Source organism: Quercus robur, chromosome 2 (genome assembly GCF_932294415.1).
Source record: "Quercus robur chromosome 2, dhQueRobu3.1, whole genome shotgun sequence".
Lineage (NCBI taxonomy): Eukaryota > Viridiplantae > Streptophyta > Magnoliopsida > Fagales > Fagaceae > Quercus > Quercus robur.
Window position 1 is genome coordinate 1,165,455 of NC_065535.1, and position 19,186 is coordinate 1,184,640.

Genomic DNA, 19,186 nt, shown 5'->3' on the forward strand with positions numbered 1-19,186 from the left:
TGGTCCGGAAGACGGCAACAGAGCGTGTGGTCAATCTAAACAATGAATAAACATTAAATATAGTGGACCCACCAATGAATCGAAATTAAGGAATGGTTCATGCACCTTTCCCTTCTTTTCCTCTGCTCCTTTGGTTTCCAGAACAAGAAATAATTACTATTCCCACCAATTAACTATATTTTTTTATTATTTAAAACAAAGATTTCTTTCATTTTTTTTTTTCTCCTCTTTTTTGTCATCATAAATCATTCTTCTTCCAGTACAATGAACAACTACAACATCAACAAAAGCACAGGCTTTTTTTCTTCTTCTCCTCACCTTTTTATTTATCAATTGGACCCTTTTTCAGATTCAGCTTCAGCTTCAGTCTCTGCATCAATATTGTCGTCAGGTACAGTATCTGTGCTTACCCTTTTAAGCTTTTAATGATTTGAATGCGTTATGTATAGGTTTGGATCTTGTTCTTCTTCAATGTGTTTTGGATTTTTGTGAAGTAACCCATCTGGGTTTCATGGAATAATTGAAAGTCAGAAGCTTTATGTACGGTTTGTCTAAACCAACTTTTTTTTTTCTTTTCTTTTTTTCTGGTGGTAGCTTGTCTTTTTGAAAACTGAGTTTTTTCTCCTTAATTGTTAGTTACTGATATGTTTTTGGAATCCTCAGATATTGCCTAGGATCATAGAATAAAAACTTCTTTCTTGATTCGATTTGTGGCAATTTCATTAAGAAATTAAGCCCATCATAGAGTTTCTGCGAACTATGCAGGCCAGTGTTTCGTGTTTTTGCAAATGGAAAACCTGAGTGTAAGGCAACTATGTATGGTAATATTGCCAAAGAGCAAATTCCGTAGTTCTAAATCAGAAATGAATGAAGGAGAGGGTGTTATAATAGGACAGGTGCTTTGTATTGATAGACTTTTTTTTTTTTTTTTTGAGAAAGTGTATTGATAGACTTAAGTCTGGATTTTTCTGATCTTTATTTATATTTTTGGATGTCTTCAGATGGTAGTCCATTGATTATTATTTCATTATTATTATTATTTACGCTCATTGTATTCATGACTAATACTATTCTTTCCAAACTTTGACTACATCTGAAAGAGGACCTAATCCGATTGAACAGTAAAATACACAGCATGCCATCTTTTTCTCTTTTGATAGATAAAAATTACTTTATTACTGACACAAAAAAAAAAAAAGAAAAAAAAAAAAGAAAAGAAAGAAAGAAGAGGAACCTATGAGTAACTTAGGTTATAAAAATTCTGTTTTATTTTCTAATTGTGTCAGTGTCAAAAAATAGAAGTGGGTCAACTGAGGATGTATGGCATTGTCATCAAAATGGGTAGGGAATATTAGAGTAGAAGGCAATTTATTTAGCATATAGGACACTTTCAGTAGTTAGAATGGGATTTGGGCGGTGCAGCGTTATGATGAAACATTCTATTTATCAGAGGCTTAGTGAGCCTAATAAAGGGATGCTTTTTCATTTTTTGTTTACTTTGATGATCACATTAGTATTTTGTTTGTCACTGCACCTTCAGACAGTTTCAGTGCACAATATCTCCTTTTTTTTAACCATATACTTTACAGTTCTTATTGTATATTCTTTTCCCCCATCTCCGCTTTCCTAAGAATGCCTATAATGTTGTGTTTATTGTAGAATAGTTCTTATCATATTGGTGAAAGGGTAACTGAGTTGCTAGGTTTGCTTATTGCATTTGGGACAAATAGTGTGCCTGAGGGTGTCATTTGACATATTGATGTTTCTGTGTGAGAAATTGAACAAACCTATATGCCATTCAGAAGACTTCCTAAAATGGAGTTAACAGTAGCTTATGATGCTGAACACGCAAGTTCTACACCAAGGATTCAGCACGAGTTCTGGCCATTGGATGAAATTGATCCAAAGAATGCAAAGTTTCCATGTTGTTTAGTTTGGACTCCACTCCCAGTAGTGTCATGGTTGGCACCCTTCATTGGGCATGTTGGCATTTGCAGGGAGGATGGTGCTATTTTAGATTTTGCAGGATCCAACTTTGTAAATGTTGATGATTTTTCATTTGGTGCTGTAGCCAGATATCTCCAGCTTGATAGAGAGCAGGTACTCTCTCTCTCCCTCTTGAACCCATCCAGACACACTTTTTTGTCAATTTGATCATCAATACTTGACAAAGCAATTTAGTGGGAAAATATGAACATTTGAACTAAGAGTTAAACTGAATATTTTTTTAATTCTCTCTCTCTCTCCCCTGATATTTGTCGGCCTTTATTTTTGTAACAAAATTGAAAATGCCCGTTAGAATTATGAGTTTGTCACTCATTTCTTCTCTTATCATTTTATGTGAAGGGTTCGTGTTGAATAATTAGAGCTACCAATCGGTTCTGTTGACAATTTTGTTGTGGAAGCTGAATTTTAATGAATTGTTGCTTTTCCCCAACCTAGTACAGTCCATTGACAGTTTTGTTGTTAAATTGGAATGTTAATGCAGTGTTGCTTTCCACCAACCGTAGCTGGGCACACATGCAAGTTCGGCTACAGGCATACTGAGTATGGGACATCACTCACCTGGGATGATGCACTACGGTCTAGTATTCATTACTTTGAGAATAAATCCTACAACCTCTTCACATGCAACTGCCACTCATTTGTTGCCAACTGTTTTAATCGGCTCTGTTACGGTGGATCAATGAGTTGGAATATGGTAAATGTGGCAGCTCTTATACTATTTAAGGGGCATTGGGTTGATAGCATGTCAATCCTTAGATCATTCCTCCCTTTTGTAGTGGTGCTCTGCCTTGGTATTGTCATGGTCGGGTGGCCATTCTTGATTGGGCTGTTTTCCTTCTCTCTTCTCCTCCTTGGGTGGTTTTTGATTGGTACTTATTGTGCCAAAAACTTGATAGAGTGCTAGGTCCTTTGTCTTAGATGTTGAAAAGTTTTTAATGGAAGAAAACAGATAATGTTGTATGGGTATTCCTTCTATAAGTGGTGTTTATAAATAGCTAATATGGAGCTGCTGCAGTTTTTCTGGGGAGACCTTTGTTATCAAAAGTTGTCCACCTAGAATCAAGAAGCGGATTAAAACTGTAGATTATTGACTAAATAATGGAAATTAAATCTTCTCTCTCTCTCATCAGTGTAGAATTTGAAATTTGTATTAAGGCTGTGTTTGGTTCAATGTAAAATATTTTCCGGAAATGCTATTTTCGAGAAAGGAAAATATTTTTAAGTATTTGGTTGCATTATGAAAATTGTTCTAGAAAATATTTTCATGTGTGTGGTAACATTCTAAAAATACTATTTTTCTACAAAATTTTCACATTTTCTTAGCCATTTTTTCAGCTTCCAAACAAATTTTATATAAGAAAATCCATCACCACCAACACATCAGCACCCACAAAAAATTCACCAGCACCCACACACCAGCACCCACAAAAAATCCATCACTATCCACACAAAACCCACCACCACACAACACAAAAACCACAAAATCACCACCACCCACACCACCACAACAACAAAAAAAAAAAAATCAGAGGAGGACGACGAGATCGAGAGGGCGGTGCGATCGAAGGTGATGATCTGACCCAGAGGAGGACGGCGCGATCTCGCAGGCACGAACTTGGCGCCATGATCTCGAAGGTGCAACCTTGGCGCGATCGAGAGGGCGGCTTGATCTTGGCGCAATCGAGACGACGACGAGATCGAAGGCGATGATCTGACCTAGAGGAGGATGGCGCGTTTGGGCTTGGGGCGGTGGGCTGAGCTCGACGGTGCGAGCTCGATCTCACTCTCTCCAGTCTCTCTTCGTGCTCTCTCTCTCTCTCTCTCTCTTCGGTGTCTGAGTCCGGAAATGGTTTGAAGGTAAAATACAAACTTAAAATGATTTCCGGGTCAAAGCCTAATATTTTACGGTCAACTGAAAATATTTTCTGGAAAATTTATTTTCCATGTGCAATCAAACACCCGCATTTACGAAAAAGCATTTCCGGAAGTGATTTGAAGCCAAAACAAACACAGTCTAATTTCTGTAGTTGGAAACTTGTACTTGAGTAACTTATATTCTTTATGGGGCAGGACAATGTTGCACTGTGTGGAGAGATTAAAGGAGCACAAAAGCATGCTCTCTCACAAATGCCAAACATGATGAACCCAACCAGACACAGCAATAGTGTAAAGTGTTTCTGAAGAATTTGAAAATACAAAGCATGTCTTTGGTGGTCATTTAGTCCTTGCCATTTTGTTGTACTGGAGAGGGTAATATCTTGCTTTGGATGTACTGATAGTCAGGCTGAGTGTTATCAATAATTATCTCGGTGTATGTCGTCTTTTTGATGTATGCATTATCTTTCTCATAGTTTGTGGGTTCTAAATGTTGTGAGAGAAATGAAGTATATGTCGGATGCGCAAAACACCTATTTCTGTGTCATGGATGGTAAAATGGATTGATCTTGTCCTCAGCTAATGCTTCTCTATAATCTCGACTATTTCCTGTGACCAGAAACTGGCTGCAGAAGCGATACTCTCCTTGGTTTTGTGCCTTTGGTCCCCTCTGGTTTAGGGGCATTTTGTGGAGACATTTAACAAGGTGTATAATGCTGTGGTGTTTGTAGGGTTTCAAATAAACAACTTTCAAAGACAATGAATTATATTTCAATAAGAAAATTTGTAAAATTCCTAAGTTTCATTTGGCCATTCTATAGGTGTGAGCGTCAACGTGGGGACAGCAAAATTGTTCCCAAAATAAAGAATGAAAATTTTATAACATGTGAAGATTGACAAGATTCTTCATTGTCTTGTGGGTTTTGATGCAGACATGCATGAGGCTGAAATCAATTATAGTGGTGCCCATTCTGATTCCGACATGCATGAAGCTGTAATCAATTATAGGGCGGGGCTGATGTTAACAGTTACTGGATTGAGTTTTGAATGCTATAGCTAGGGCTATTACACTGTGTAATACTTTTTCAATGGTTGAAATCAAAAGTTAAGAAGGTAACTTTTAATCTCATCCATTGGATTAACAAATTTTAAAAAGTTAAAAAGTAAAAAAAAATGTATAAAGAGTTGAAGTTTAAGTGAATTAGAGCATTAGTATGTGTAAAGTCTTGCAAAATAATAAAAAATTGCTTATTTTACACATTTTGAGCAAAAAACACCCATATCAGTGGGTATAAAATTGTACATTTATGCACAATTGCTACGATAATCGTGCATATATGCACAATTACTGTAGCTCTTCTATCTATTATTTTATATATATATATATATATATATATATTTCCTCTCCTCTCTCTTGCCTTGTCAGACTCTCTCTCACCCACTCTTCAATGCCAAGAAGAAGAAGAAGCCAACCATCATAACAACCTAGCACCGCTAACCACCACCACTGCAACCCAGTATTGCCAACCACCACCACAACAACACGGACACACGACAAAATCATCAAAATTGTTCTAAATCTATATCCAAATTCATCAAACCCATATACAAATTCATATAAATAATCAAACTGAAATTGAAAAAAGAAGGAGAAGAAGAGGAAAGAAAGAAAGAAGAAGATGCTGAAGAGAAGCAGAAACTGCAAATTCGCCCAAAATCACCATTTTCTACACCCAAAATTTTTGCTTTCTCTGCCCAAAATCATTGCCCTTAGGGTGTGTTTGTTTGGAGGTGAAATAGGGAGGATGAAAAACTTTGGAGAGAAAATAGGAAGGAAAACTTTTTTAAAGTTTGTTTGGTTAGGTGAGGAGGAAGGAAAATAAATAGTGAGGTGCAGGTGTTTTCTCTCTTGGCTCACCAAAAAGTTTTCTCTTCAAAGTGGAGAGAAAATTGAGAGAAAGAAACTCATAAAATGAGCTTCCAAAAATACCCTTAAAATTCACCTTTAAATCTATAATGTGTTGGCTTTTTATTTTTTCCTTTCAATTTTTTCTTCCTTTGACGTAATGGTTTTCATTTTTTATTATTTTTTTCTTCTTTTCTTTTGTCTAAACGTAGCTTCTTTCCTTTTCTTCTTTTTATTTTCTTTGACTTTTTCTGGATGTGTATCTTTCTTTTTTTTCTTTTCTTTTTTTGGTGCTCATATGTTTATTTTCTCATTAATTTTGGTTGGTTTTTTTTGTTCTCTTTTTTTTTTTTTTTGAAAACATTTTGTTATGCTTTTTTTTTAATACTTTAATTAGTGTCTATCTATACATAATTTTTTTTTTTTAAAGTATAATGTGTTACCTTTTATTTTATTAATAGGGACATAATGGTCAATTTATATAAACTTTATTTTCAACAAAACAAAAAAGTTTTCCATTCATCTACTTTTCCACCCTCCCAACTAAACACAAATGAGAGAAACTAAATTTTTTTTTATCTTCTCACTTTTCCATCCTTCCAACCAAATGGACCCTTAATCAAACCCAAGCCAAAATCATCATCTATAATAAAAGTATAAAACCCAAATTATAAAAAAAGAAGAGGAAAGAAAAAGATTCTCAATAAAAAAAAAGAAAAAGAAAGAAAGAAAGAAAGAAAGAAGGAGAAGAAAGAGAGGCGGAGATAGAGATAGAGATAAAGAGAAGAAGAAGAAGAAGAAGAAGAAGAAGAAGAAGAAGAAGAAGAAGAAGAAGGAGGAGGAGGAGGAGGAGGGAGTGCATTAAGAGAAAAAAGAAGTAAGTGTTAGGTGGTGGTAGGTTGGTGGAAAATAATAAAAAAAGTGAGAAAAAAAATACTATTTTAATAAAAAGTGTGTATAATAGATAAACTGATGTATATATTTTTGTAAAGTGTTTGTGTAAAATAGAAAAAGTAAGTTTTTATGCTAAAATAGATGGAAAATTTTAGAGGGACTGATTCGGTTGCTCCAGGGGTATTGCACAATGCACTGAATCGCAGTCCTCAGTTCCCAAAGGTGACGTGATTCTGTGGTACACATTGTAGGCGATCTTAATTGAAAAGTGAAAAAACCTGAGATACATATGTGTTACTAATTGGACTGGAGGCGAGTATAAATGAAAGCACAAGAAAACAAACATCATACTTCTTGTTTTTGTAGCCAAGCACGCATATTAGACACCATGGAAAGGCACTCAAATTATCAAAATGACTATTAAATGGCAGCATTGAGATGAAACAGAAATTTCAACAAGATCGCTATCATTAGTTGGCATTTGGTAGGCAAATGACTGTTTAAAAACCCATCCACCTAGAAAACACAAGCAAATTGTTCTTAAGCAGCGTCTGATTTTGGCAAAACAGGAGAGGGAGGTTAGAATAGCACTGAAGGATCAAGAAAGAGCAGGCACTCTGATTTATCTTCCATAATTATCTCAAAAATTTGAAGTATTGTCTCCGCATAACAAGAGTTCGATAAATACTTCTCATGCTCCATACTTGGGGGCCTTCCAAACCTTAAAGGCATAACATGACTTTGATAAATACTTCTCATGCTCCATACTTGGGGGCCTTCCAAACCTTAAAGGCAACCTCATGCAGAAATCTATCTGCCGGTATTACAAGATTTCCACCATGCTGTGCATAAATGAAAACAATTATTATATACATAGTGAAGCAGATATCTTAATCAATTGAAACCCAGAGATATTAGAATTCAAGTAAAAAGGGAGGAATCATGAATATGATAACTATAATTTGTACCTCCTTAAAATCTTTAAAAGAAAATGCCTCTACCATATCCTTGCGGGTTACAGCATACTGCCATTGAGCAATCAAAATTGGGCAATGGTGCCTGTTCATCACAAATGAATTGGAGCTATAAGAAATGGTCTAAGAAGTGCTAGAAGCCACCAAGTTTATACTCACCTAACATCTTTCCGTGGAGACTCTCCTCTCATGGTGTAACTTTGACGAGGGAAGAGTATTGAAAGATCAGAAATTTTCTCATCTTTAGGCATCAAAACTGACAAGTTGGGATCATTGTCCTCTAAGACATCACCAAAGCTCATCAAGAGGGACAAATGCAGACGGGAAGTAATTTCAGAGGCAGGTTGGGCTATCTGCAATATACCACCAACCAAAGCATTGACATACTCCATGTCATTGGCAATATTAGCCTTGTTTCTCTCACTAATTACCTTTTCACCATCCCCAATGTGCACAAACACCACATCATATTCACTCATATCTAGTGCCTTCCCTCCTTTAAACCCGAGCAACTTTAGCAACTCGGCAACCACAACTTCTGCTGGTAATTCCTCAAGAGATTGTTGGTCTGTAATTAAGTCATCAAATTGCAACACAGAAATGCCCAGTTTGGCACCAAAAGATTTCAAACTTGTATTGTTTGTGATTATAGCAGCTTTCATTCCCATGAACCTGAGTTTAAAAAGTATGTTGGTTGATATTGTACTGTATTTTTAATGTATATGACAATTTCTGAACAAAACCCAACAGACAAACGATACCTCTCTGATATGGTTGGCATTCTAGTGGTGTTGCCACTCTGAAAAACAGAGAAATTATGCTATTTATTAGATTTCATCTTGAAACTATACTCTCTAAAGCTAAAAAGTATAAGAATCTCACCTTGTCAAGATAAGATTCATAAACATCCAGCAATACTGCAAACTCCCTAACCACTCTCTCATCCTCACTTTCTGCAGTCCATATTCAAGTCAATCAATCCCAATGATCACACATTTTGCAACTTTCAAAAGTAAATAGAGAAGGAAGAACCATGAATAACCATGACCAGAGCCAGCACAATGAAATTGAAATTCCAAGCACATTTAACTGGATAAATATAGCTTTCAGAAGTTAAAAGAGCAGTGTATGCTTGATTTCCAAGGCACCAAGGTAAATTAAATTGGATTGTGTGCACAGCGCTTTTGAGACCTATGACAACCGAGTAATATGCCAGAGAGACAGAAATTTCACAACTTTCTCAGGTAGCAAGTTGTGAATGGTTCAACATCACTTTCACACGGGTTCACCACTAATACAATTTTTATTATACAGTAATCATAAAATGCCACCTCTAACAGCCGTGAAAAAAGTTGTGAAATTTTTGTGTCACTAGACACAATAATGCACACATACTAATACTTCTACCCCTCAAAAGCTCTATGCGTGCTCTTGGGCATCAATTGAAATATCTATATGCGCTAGATTAAATACAATAAAAGCAAACCCAACTCATAAAATGAGCTTCCTATATAACTTGGGAGCACATATGGATGTTTTGCACAAATCAGTGAGAAGTATCAAATTAACACCTTTTGTGTTCTTGTAACAGCACAGACTCAATTGCATGGAATTCATCAAAACTGAAAGCTTTAAGCATACCCCAAATACAAATGAAGAATCAAATTAACATCTTTTTTTTGTTTTGGATGAATCAAATTTACGATTTTTCCTTTCTAAATTATCAAACAAAGGAATCTATCTGATGGGTATTGAAAGCATTACAAGCAAACATGAAATAAAGTGCCAATTATATAAAAACTTCGAGAGAGAGAGAGAGAGAGAGAGAGAGAGAGAGAAAGAAAGAAACCAGAGCAAGGGGCATTGGGGAGGGTCAAGAAGCCACATGAAGCTTTGGAAGAGAGAGAGTGGAGATGGGTATGAGATGGTTGGATGAAAGGTGCCAGCCCATCTCCGTACAATATCAGAGCTCGGCTTGGTTTGTCCGCCATTTTCTTCTTTCTTTTTCTTTTTCTTTTCTTTTCTTTTGCGTTCAGAAACAGCAGCTCATAACAGTGAGGCTTTAGAGACAAGAGAGAGAGAGAGAGAAATGCCACTTTGAGAGGTGTTATTCATTTTTGTGCACGTTGCATTTGATTGGAGGAAGCACATACTCCACACAGCACAGCACAGCACAGCACAGCGGTATTAAGAAATTTAGGAAAAATGATAGGGACAAAAAAAATCTCACTTGTGGTAAAAGTTGTGGGATTTTTGACAATCCTTACTCGAAATTTAGATCGGCTCTTATAAACTACAAACTCCACCCCTTCGCTACCTGCACCTTGAAAATAATTTCCTTGGCCAGTGCTTTATCCCTTCGTGGGCTCACCCGGCACGAACAGTGATTAGTCTCTAGTTGAAAGCCTTGAGGAAACACTGTGGGAAACCAAAAAAAAAAAAAAAAAAAACTCCACCCTTTCGTATTTTTTGCATTGCACATATAGGATATTATGACCATAGGCTATAGCCAATTAGACCTTTTTTTTTTTTTTTTTTTAATTCAAAAATTACTGACAGATTTCAACTTTAGATATTATAAACACACCAAGATGTGTCAAGTACCAACTAGTTGAACTATAAAATTCTTAGCAACTAGACCCAATTTAACCCTATTATAATTTTATTTAATGTGTGTGATTTGTTGTATGGGTTTTTTCCCCTCCTTTTGTGACATGTGTCCTTGTTGTTATCTATAAAAAAATTATTTATTGCAATAGTTACACCAAATCACCAATGAAACAACTCAATAAGTGTCTCATAAAAAAAAACAAAAAAAACTCAATAAGTGAATACCATGTGGGGATTATAAAGAAAAAATACCAAGCGGAAGGTTGATGATATCAACTTTGACCAAAAGAGTATAAAATTAAATCACATGACATTTATTCGTTGAGTTGTTACATGAGTGATTTGGTAAACTTATGGCAAAGTATACTCTATCCTCATCCTTCCATTTCTCTCTTTTCCTCTCTCACTCTCTCACCTAATGCCTAATGACCACCCTCATTGAAGTTTGTCACTCTCAAATCTTCATTTTCGGTGTTGGCAACCACCATGGAAGTTTGTCACTATCAATCTCTCTGTATCTGTCTATTATTGATTCTTTATATCTTCTGATGGAAATATGAATGTACGCAGCGGAAAATTAACGGATCTACTTCATTTGTAATTGATAACATGTATTAAGTAAGTTTTAAAATTTAGGAATAAGAGAGTGTATCTTAGTATGGTGAATTTCAAAACCAAAGATCAGAAGTTCTTGAGAACACTTTCAATCTTCACTCCAATTCCACTTGTGCCCGAAAAGTGTGGTATCTCAATCAGTTATATGTGTATGTTCTAGAGAGAATGAATGAATGTCTAACATTCACATACATACCATTTCATGTTCTTACAAAAATTCTGTATGTTTCTCTCTACATAACTGATTATCTAATTGGGTTAGCCTTTTGGGCTTTTCCAATTGGGTTTTAGTGTGTGGCTTAGAGTGGGACCAAAAGGGAACAAATAAGACTCTAGCTCTAATAGGCCTTGGGCTTTTCTGTCAACTCTTGACAAATCCAAAGTTACCATTAATTATATTTAATACCACTATATAAATATAATTGCACTCTAGACCTTATTAATAAATTATATCCCAAGACTTTATTGTACATGCAACCCCTTCATAAAATATTCGTAGTAATACAAAGTTATGAATGAAGACTGCCACTTTGTAGATCACTATATCTTAATCCTTGAATATCCACTTTAATCCTTTTAAGTTATTCATCATATATTTATGAAATACAATTTCATAAATATATACTTTAGTAATTCATTATTAAAGTGGTTAGGCCTTACACTCTAAATAACCGAACCCATTAAACTTATCTTAAGGAAATATTTTATATCTCCGTTAAGAAACTATGAATTCCTTCTTGAGAATATATGTTCCATCAATACTAAATGTGGCTGCCCAACATACTGAGGTTTTGACCGTTACTTTAAATCTCACTCCTAATATATCAAAGCAACCTACATTCCATGATCAGGTCCATTATTCTCTCAGGATTAAGAGTTCATGTAAATATAAGTCGTGAGATTTATTATTCATTTGACAGTTGTTAGGAGAATAATGAATCTCACAGTGGTCTAGTTCAATATGTTTTAACTCTTAAAACACATCAACACATCAACTAGAAGTTTTCACTTCCATGATCAAGACAAATCATCTTAGTTGATATGTTATAGTCTTCGCAGATGAAATGCCCAATTTCATCACCGACTACGAACTAAAATTCTGAGTTTACAAAGAACTTGTGACTTATATTTTCTGTGACTTAATCACATAAATCACATACTATGCATCTCATGGACTATATGATAATGTTCGAATATTCATGTTACCATTATTTCAGATAATAATAAAACAACTTTATTAATCACAATATTAAGTCATACATAATGTCATACATAATATCATACATAGTATCATACAATAGCATTTAAGAGCACTAATCCTAACATCTTCTCCCCCAACAATTTATTAACTCTCTCAATCTCTTCTATTATCTACTATTATGTAATATATGCATGGTTTTAAAAATAGGACCAAACTGATAGGTCTGACTGATTCAACTGGGAGTCGGGTACTAGTCTGGTCCAGTAAAAATGCCCAAAACCGATAAAAAACCGGTAAAAACCGGGAACCAGAAGCAAATCCAATTTTGCCCTTAGTTCGGTTTTTTAAACCATGAATATATGACCATTTAAATTGACAAATCCAACAACATTACTTTGATCGACTTTCCAAGCAATCTCAACCGACATCGTTATTCTCCACCATCCACTCGACATCTTTAGGTCGAGTGACGTTTTGGGTGTAACTCACGTCCCACCAAGCTATGATTGAATGACCCCATGAAAATGAAAAAAGAAATATATATATATATATATATATATATATATGCATGTTTTTTTTTTTTTGGGTAAAAAAAAGTTTAGGTGAGGGGAAGCTATCCCATATTAGGGTTAGGGCAAGCCGCAGGTCTTAAAGAGGACTTACATTGGACTTATAAATTGCCCACCAAGGAGGACTGCTGCCAGGGGACTCAAACCTAGAGAGGACTTACATTGGACTTATAGATCGTCCACCAATGATGCACATTTATTTCACATCAGTTTATTTTAATTTTTATGGAAAGTAGGCTAAAGTATAGTTTTAATTGGACAAAAAAATGGTGAGGTTATAAATTTAATATGAGCAAAATAAGAGTTAAATAATGAACCTATCCAAGAACATTTAAATAATGAATTAAATTGACAATAATTTTAATATGAATAACTAATTTGACAAGTATAGTCAAAATTAAATGATTAAATTTTAAACCATTTTTTTTAATATTTATTTAATTATTTTTTTAAGAATCTTAAAAATTCTAATTTAGTCAAATTCAATCCACTTAGGTCCACTTTGGTCGAAATCGATCTTATTCGGTCTATTCAGTCCATTTAGGTCCACTTTCAGTCAAAATCGGTCTTATTAGATCCAATTCGGTCTATTCAGTCCATTAGGTTTACTTAGGTCCATTCCAATCCACTTTAGTATATTTGGTCCACTTCAGTCTTATTCGGTCTACTTAGGTCTATTTGGTCCATTAGTTTTACTTGGGTCCATTTTGGTTCACTTCGGTCCATTTTGGACTAATTAGGCCTTAAATTGATTTTTTTTTTCTTTAATTTTTGGATTGAAAGATATGAAATTTTATTCTATTTGGACCAAACTGTTTAGTTTATGGTTAAAAAATAGAAACAAAATAGGTATTAGAAATTAAAAATATAGGCCCTAAAAAGCAATAAAAAATATAAATATTCAAAAGATTATTTTTAAATTCAATTTTCAATAATATATCCTATACTTATATTTGGAATTTTTTTAAAAAAAAAAATACTACAATTCTAAACTTATATAATAATTTAACCTTAATTAATGTAATATGTTATATGTGTTCCATAGAATGTGGGTGTATTTTTTTTTTCCTTAAAAATATTCTTGGATATGTTCAAATTAGTCAGCCAATTATGGTATATTTAAAAAAAATATTTTTTATAATATATTCTCCATTTATATAAAAAATATTATAATTATGTAATTTAAATCTTTTTATTAAATTACATTTTTCACACACACACACACACACATATATCACCATGTATTGTTGTTGAATGCAAATTACATTATATTAAATGTTTCATTACATAAAACTTATAAAAGTATAAAATATTTTTAAATAACACATGCATTATTTATCTTACAAATATTACATTATATTTTTATAAAATAATTATGTTACATTTTTTTACGTATCGTTTGGGTTTGCGACTAGTTATAATAGCTTTGGTACTCCAACAATACCAAAAGTTCATTAGGGAAGAAACTTCTAGTCAAGTTGGTCATGTCTTGAAAATAAATTAGCATTTACTAGGTGTGGTAATTTGTGTTTGGTGTGTGTCCTAGGGAAGAATTAGCATGCAGTTGGGTAGGTGTGGAGCTCATACCTATAGCTATAAAGCTTTTATCCAGTGTAGTGTTATTGATGGTAGTCTTATAATCTTATTGATGGTTGCCAGTGTAGTCTCTGTATATATAATGTGGGAGAAATGTGTATCCAAGGCATTGTTTATATTATTTTTCGTGATTGTTGGGTTAAAATGAATTGACCCCTTGCAAATTAATTAATTACCAAAGTTAATTAATTAGTCAAATTACATGCAATGGCGTGGTAACACAAACAAATCACCAAATAACTAAATGCAGTGGAAATTAAATTTGACACAACTGATTTGTTTACGAATGAAGAAAACCATCGAGGCAAAACTCCATTGAGTGAATTTAAGGTCACCACTCCCAAGAATCCATTATTATCAATCACAAGCGGTTACAAGTATAAAGAATCTTACCAAACCCTTTGGCCTATCCCGAAATACCAACTTACAGTTGAACCATTACCCTAATACCTAATTGGACTTGTATTGTAGCGGCAATCTCACCATTCAATGCCCGAATCCCAGTACATGACTAACTCACCAACTTAAAGAAGATTGTTGGCTGCAAAGTTCTTTAGTTCATCAACAATGAAGATCAAGAAGCTCCTTGGTCACAAAACCCTTGGCGTAAAGATGCAATATCTTCTTCAGAGAGAATGATGAACTAGAGCAATTTCTGCCTCTGGTCGCACAATGCATGCGCGACAGCCTTTAAAATAATCCTTATATATGTCTAGGGTTGTGAAAAAAGAAACCCTACACAAATACATAAGCATATGCGTGTAATCAGATTTAAAAAGTCTGATTTCATAATTCTCGACAGATACAGCTTGTGTCGAGCTTGTGTCGAGATTGCTATCGAGTTTTAATAAATAACTCTTCTTTACTTGTTTCTTAGTCAGATCTTCATGGCTTTAACACACATGTTTCTTGAAGTCTTAAACTCATCCTCGATAGAAGTCTTTTTGTTGAGATTGCTGTCAAGTTTTAATGAATAGCTCTTCTTCACTTGTTTCTTGGTGTGAGAGATCGCGTCTCCGGCCCGTTTTTATGAGATGTTGGGCCAAACCCATGTGAATGGTTGGAGTCGTGTTATTGCCTCTCAAAATGGAGGTTCGACTAGTTATATTTTTCCCTTTAGATTAAGGGTTTTACAATAAAGTCGCCACTTATTTAATTATTGGAAAAATAAGAAAACCATAATTGAAAAATTTCTTATTTTATTAATTTGAAATTGAATTTACATTGATCATAGGAAAATTACATGGCTTTGGTCCTAGATACAATCTAAGATAAAGTACATGGCTTTATTTCTTAGTTACAATTAAAAAATAAAAAATTACATGGATAAACATTTGATCTACTAACCTTTGATCTATGCTCGGAGGCTATGTTACAAGGTGGGAAGGTGTTAGGCACCCACCTTGCCCGGTGAAACCGGTCTTCTAGACTATGGTGGCCAACATTCATATCATATCATCCAATATGTCAATCAATTTACATGTTGAATTTAAAGTGTATGCGTGTGATAAAACCCTAATTCAATTTATTAAGTATTGCATTTGGATTGAAAAATAAATTCTAGTGAACGTGTGTGTATGGTAATATCCTAGATTCAAGGACTTGAAAGAATTATTAAACAAACATGTTTTTCATATTTTTGATGTGGATTTAAGATTAAATCTAGTGATATGCATGAACAAGTGAAGAACAACCAAGAACATGTGAAGAACACATAAGAACAATTAAGAACATTTAAACATATTCAAGGGAATTATCATGCTTTAATCTTAAATTCTCATCATGGCAACATAAACAAACAATTAGGGAAGGGGATTATACCTTCATGCAAGATTCATATGGTGGAGGAAGGGATTCTTGATGGAGGTTCTAAGGGTGGAGGAAAAGAAGATCTAGGAGAGGGAAAGTGAGTCTCACTCAATACCTTGAGTCTCAGGAAGACCAAGATATGACAAGACTACTCAACTTCACTAGAACTCAAGAGAAGAGAAGGGAGGGGGATTTTTTGTGTCTTGGAGTGAAGGAGATGGGGGGTTTATATAGTAGTGGAGGAGGAAATATGAATGGAAGGCCATTTAATGAGGGTTGACAAAGAATCATGAACCTAGACCTCATTTTAGCCTTGGGGGAAATCTGGTGCATTAAATGGAAAGATTGGTAGGAGTGAAGAGCAAGCCAAAATTCGGTTTTCTCGTAACTGCTGTAATAGCCTGTAGAACCAACTTTGAAAAATCATATCTGCCTCAATTCTGATCGGAATTGTCTTATTCTTATGCTCAAATTGAAGCCCCGGATGTCTAGTTTCTGGGAAAATTAACCTCATTCACAGATTCAAAATATTATGAGAGATATTGATGAAATAGTGAGCAGAGGTCATTTGTTAGAAAATGGTTTCAGCACAATTAACATTAATAGGTCCCAAATTAGCTCCCAATTAACATTAAATGGCTCTAATCACTCACATTTCAGACTTAATTGGTTCCAAATTTATCCTAATTAAAAGATAATTGGACAAATTACTTATTGAATAATTAATGTTTAACTAGATAGTTAATTAGGTGTGTGCAACCCTACCATAAAATGTAGTCCTAACCAATTAAATTATGACACATCATCGTTCTCAAATTGATTATACTTATAACCAATTGAAATCAATTGTTCATAATCACATATAGTCAGACTTAATTTGTGATTGTGCATCTCAGCCATTAGAACTTGATTTGATGATAACTTACAATCTGATGGTCCGATTAGGGCTTATGACCAGTCGATTTGATCGTTACAACATCAAGATCATTTTGGTGAAATAAGATTAAGGATCTAATGACCAGAATCAAGATGCATATTTCCAAGGTGAAATTACCCTTTTACCCTCCATATGAGGTTAAATGCGGGTTGCAAAATGGGGTGTCAACACTTGGTCAGATTTTCATGATTTTAACACTTGACTTCAACAACATGTTTCTTGAAGTTTTAAACTCATCCTAGATCTACCAAATTACAAGTAAAGTGTATTTTGTCTAAGGATTAACCAATTATATAAAATATGTCCCTAACAGTGATTATCTCTTCTTACCTCTTCCACCTGTATCATATTTTTGGAAGGACAAGTTGACATTGCTACGGAAAAAGCTTTCAAGAGTGGCAAACAATACTAGCCCATCTAAATGACAGTGACTTCTTACAAAATTAATGAATTATTAATTTATTATACACTCAAACCAGGTGAGGAGCCGTGCAGCATTAATATAACATAGAAGTTTAGGCCTGATTGGTGCATAAACTTAAATACATATTTTCAGTTTTTAAATAACATTACACGTATTTCTACATACTTTTTTATCTACACGTATTTTCAAAAAAATTAAAAATTATTATTTAAATACACGTATCAAATGGGCCCTTAGTTTAGAAGGTTGGTGAAGCCCAGTCTAACGTTGTCAATTAGAAATGATGAATAATTCAAGGAATCTATTTAGTAAAACGTGGTAGTTGGTACCATGTCCTAATAGAGGGAGAGAGAGTACTAAGTAAGGGTCATCAAATAGCCCATGACCCATGGGCTGGCCCAGTAGCCCGCTAGCCCACCAGGCTAATGGGCAGCCCAGCCCGGTAATATTGAAGCCCGTGGGCAGCCTAGTAGCCCAATGGGACAGGCTATGGGTTGGTTTCTTTACCCATGGGCGCCCGGTGGGCCGGCCCGTTAGCCCAGCCTAGTAGCCCGACCCGTTAGCCTAACTCATTGCTCAAAATTTATAACAAAATAATTTGGGGGTTGGGTGAGTGAGGGATTGAACTTTAGACATTATAAAAACTTTAAGACCACACACCTAACCACTAAATACTTGGAATGATTGTGATACAATATGCATAATAAATATATATTTTGGTATTAGTCTAGTAGCTTTGATTTTTAAAACAAAGTTACTAAGATGACTGTTGCCCTACCTCTATGCCTCTGAAAAGAAAGTCATTCTTTCCTTTGATAAATTCCAATTCTTTCCTTACAAGTTACAATTATAGAAGAAATTCCTTAAAAAAAAAAAAAAAAGCTTACCGTTGGTTGGAAGAAATTCTTTCCTTAATGAGTTGATATTTGATTCTTCATATATTTCCTTTAAGAATTGATATTTTATTCTTCAAATATTTCCTTTAAGAGTTGATATTTAATTCAATATTCTTATTTATTCTTATCAATAAAAGTTAATTAATCTTATTTTAGTACCTTTTTAAGAGGTATGTCTTAGTATTTTTTTTAATAGAATCTTTTTAGTAGATTTAATAGTTCAATTTGATAGTTTGTAATAATATATAATTATAATTTTTTTGGTTAAATTTTTATAACCCTATTGAAGACTTGTTAAAAATGCCCATGGGTAGCCCATTAAACTCACCTCACTAGCCTAGCCCGCTAAAGCCCAAATGGGCATTGCCCATGGGTAGGGCCATGGGCTAGGGTTTTTCCATCTAGCCCGGCCCGACCCAGCCCATTGACTAGTCAACAGCCCGTTAAGCCCAGCCCATTAGACCCATGGGCCAAGTAAAAATGGGTCGGGTCGGGTCGGCCCAGCCCATTGACGAGGCTTAGTACTAAGTCAGCAAATTGACATAGAAACCTATTTGAATTTTGAAGTGACGTTGAATTGATTTGAGAACTGATTCATATTAAGGCCAGAAGATGTGTCAATAATCCCCCAAATTCATGAAACATTTAGGATGGATAATGGATTTGACATATTGGCCATGCTTAATTCATAGTTTATTTGCTTATGTACATATTATTAAAACCTCATTGATTTTAGGTACAATTACATTTTAATTAATTTTCAGCAAATAAACAAATCACCAAAATCAGCAAAATGGTCATCCAAATGCATTGGAAAGACTACTTCACGCTCTAATAAATTGCATCAGATAGTCATTCACGAATTGAGATAGA

General features: G+C 34.5%; 2 protein-coding genes across 7 annotated transcripts; one reads left to right on the forward strand and one right to left on the reverse strand.

The window, feature by feature from the left end:
• Window positions 1-3,128, forward strand: LOC126708381 (protein REVERSION-TO-ETHYLENE SENSITIVITY1). 6 transcript variants are annotated; one of them, XM_050408185.1, is made up of 3 exons: window positions 1-391; window positions 1,731-2,100; window positions 2,489-3,128. In XM_050408185.1, exons 2-3 carry the CDS (start codon window positions 1,792-1,794, stop codon window positions 2,909-2,911), a joined length of 732 nt encoding a protein of 243 aa, XP_050264142.1. In that variant the 5' UTR covers window positions 1-391; window positions 1,731-1,791; the 3' UTR covers window positions 2,912-3,128. The 6 variants fall into 6 exon arrangements, with proteins under 6 accessions (XP_050264142.1, XP_050264155.1, XP_050264128.1 ...); XM_050408198.1 differs by having other exon boundaries at window positions 1,806-2,100; XM_050408171.1 differs by having other exon boundaries at window positions 2-391; window positions 1,660-2,100.
• A 3,949-nt stretch (window positions 3,129-7,077) lies between these two features.
• On the reverse strand, window positions 7,078-9,811 carry LOC126708410 (uncharacterized). The gene is made up of 6 exons (XM_050408207.1): window positions 9,506-9,811; window positions 8,539-8,609; window positions 8,418-8,455; window positions 7,816-8,328; window positions 7,651-7,741; window positions 7,078-7,524 (listed from the first exon to the last, which is right to left on the reverse strand). Exons 1-6 carry the CDS (start codon window positions 9,645-9,647, stop codon window positions 7,438-7,440), a joined length of 942 nt encoding a protein of 313 aa, XP_050264164.1. The 5' UTR covers window positions 9,648-9,811; the 3' UTR covers window positions 7,078-7,437.
• Window positions 9,812-19,186: the final 9,375 nt, after the last annotated feature.

Excerpts from the sequence above, each read along its gene's own strand:
- LOC126708410 (XM_050408207.1), bottom strand. The coding sequence starts at position 9,647 with ATGGCGGACAAACCAAGCCGAGCTCTGATATTGTACGGAGATGGGCTG. Across the intron at positions 8,456-8,538 it reads ATGAATCTTATCTTGACAAG|AGTGGCAACACCACTAGAAT; the intron begins GTGAGATTCTTA and ends TCTGTTTTTCAG. Across the intron at positions 7,742-7,815 it reads TCTCCACGGAAAGATGTTAG|GCACCATTGCCCAATTTTGA; the intron begins GTGAGTATAAAC and ends TGTGATGAACAG.
- LOC126708381 (XM_050408185.1), top strand. The coding sequence starts at position 1,792 with ATGCCATTCAGAAGACTTCCTAAAATGGAGTTAACAGTAGCTTATGAT. Across the intron at positions 2,101-2,488 it reads TCCAGCTTGATAGAGAGCAG|TGTTGCTTTCCACCAACCGT; the intron begins GTACTCTCTCTC and ends ATGTTAATGCAG.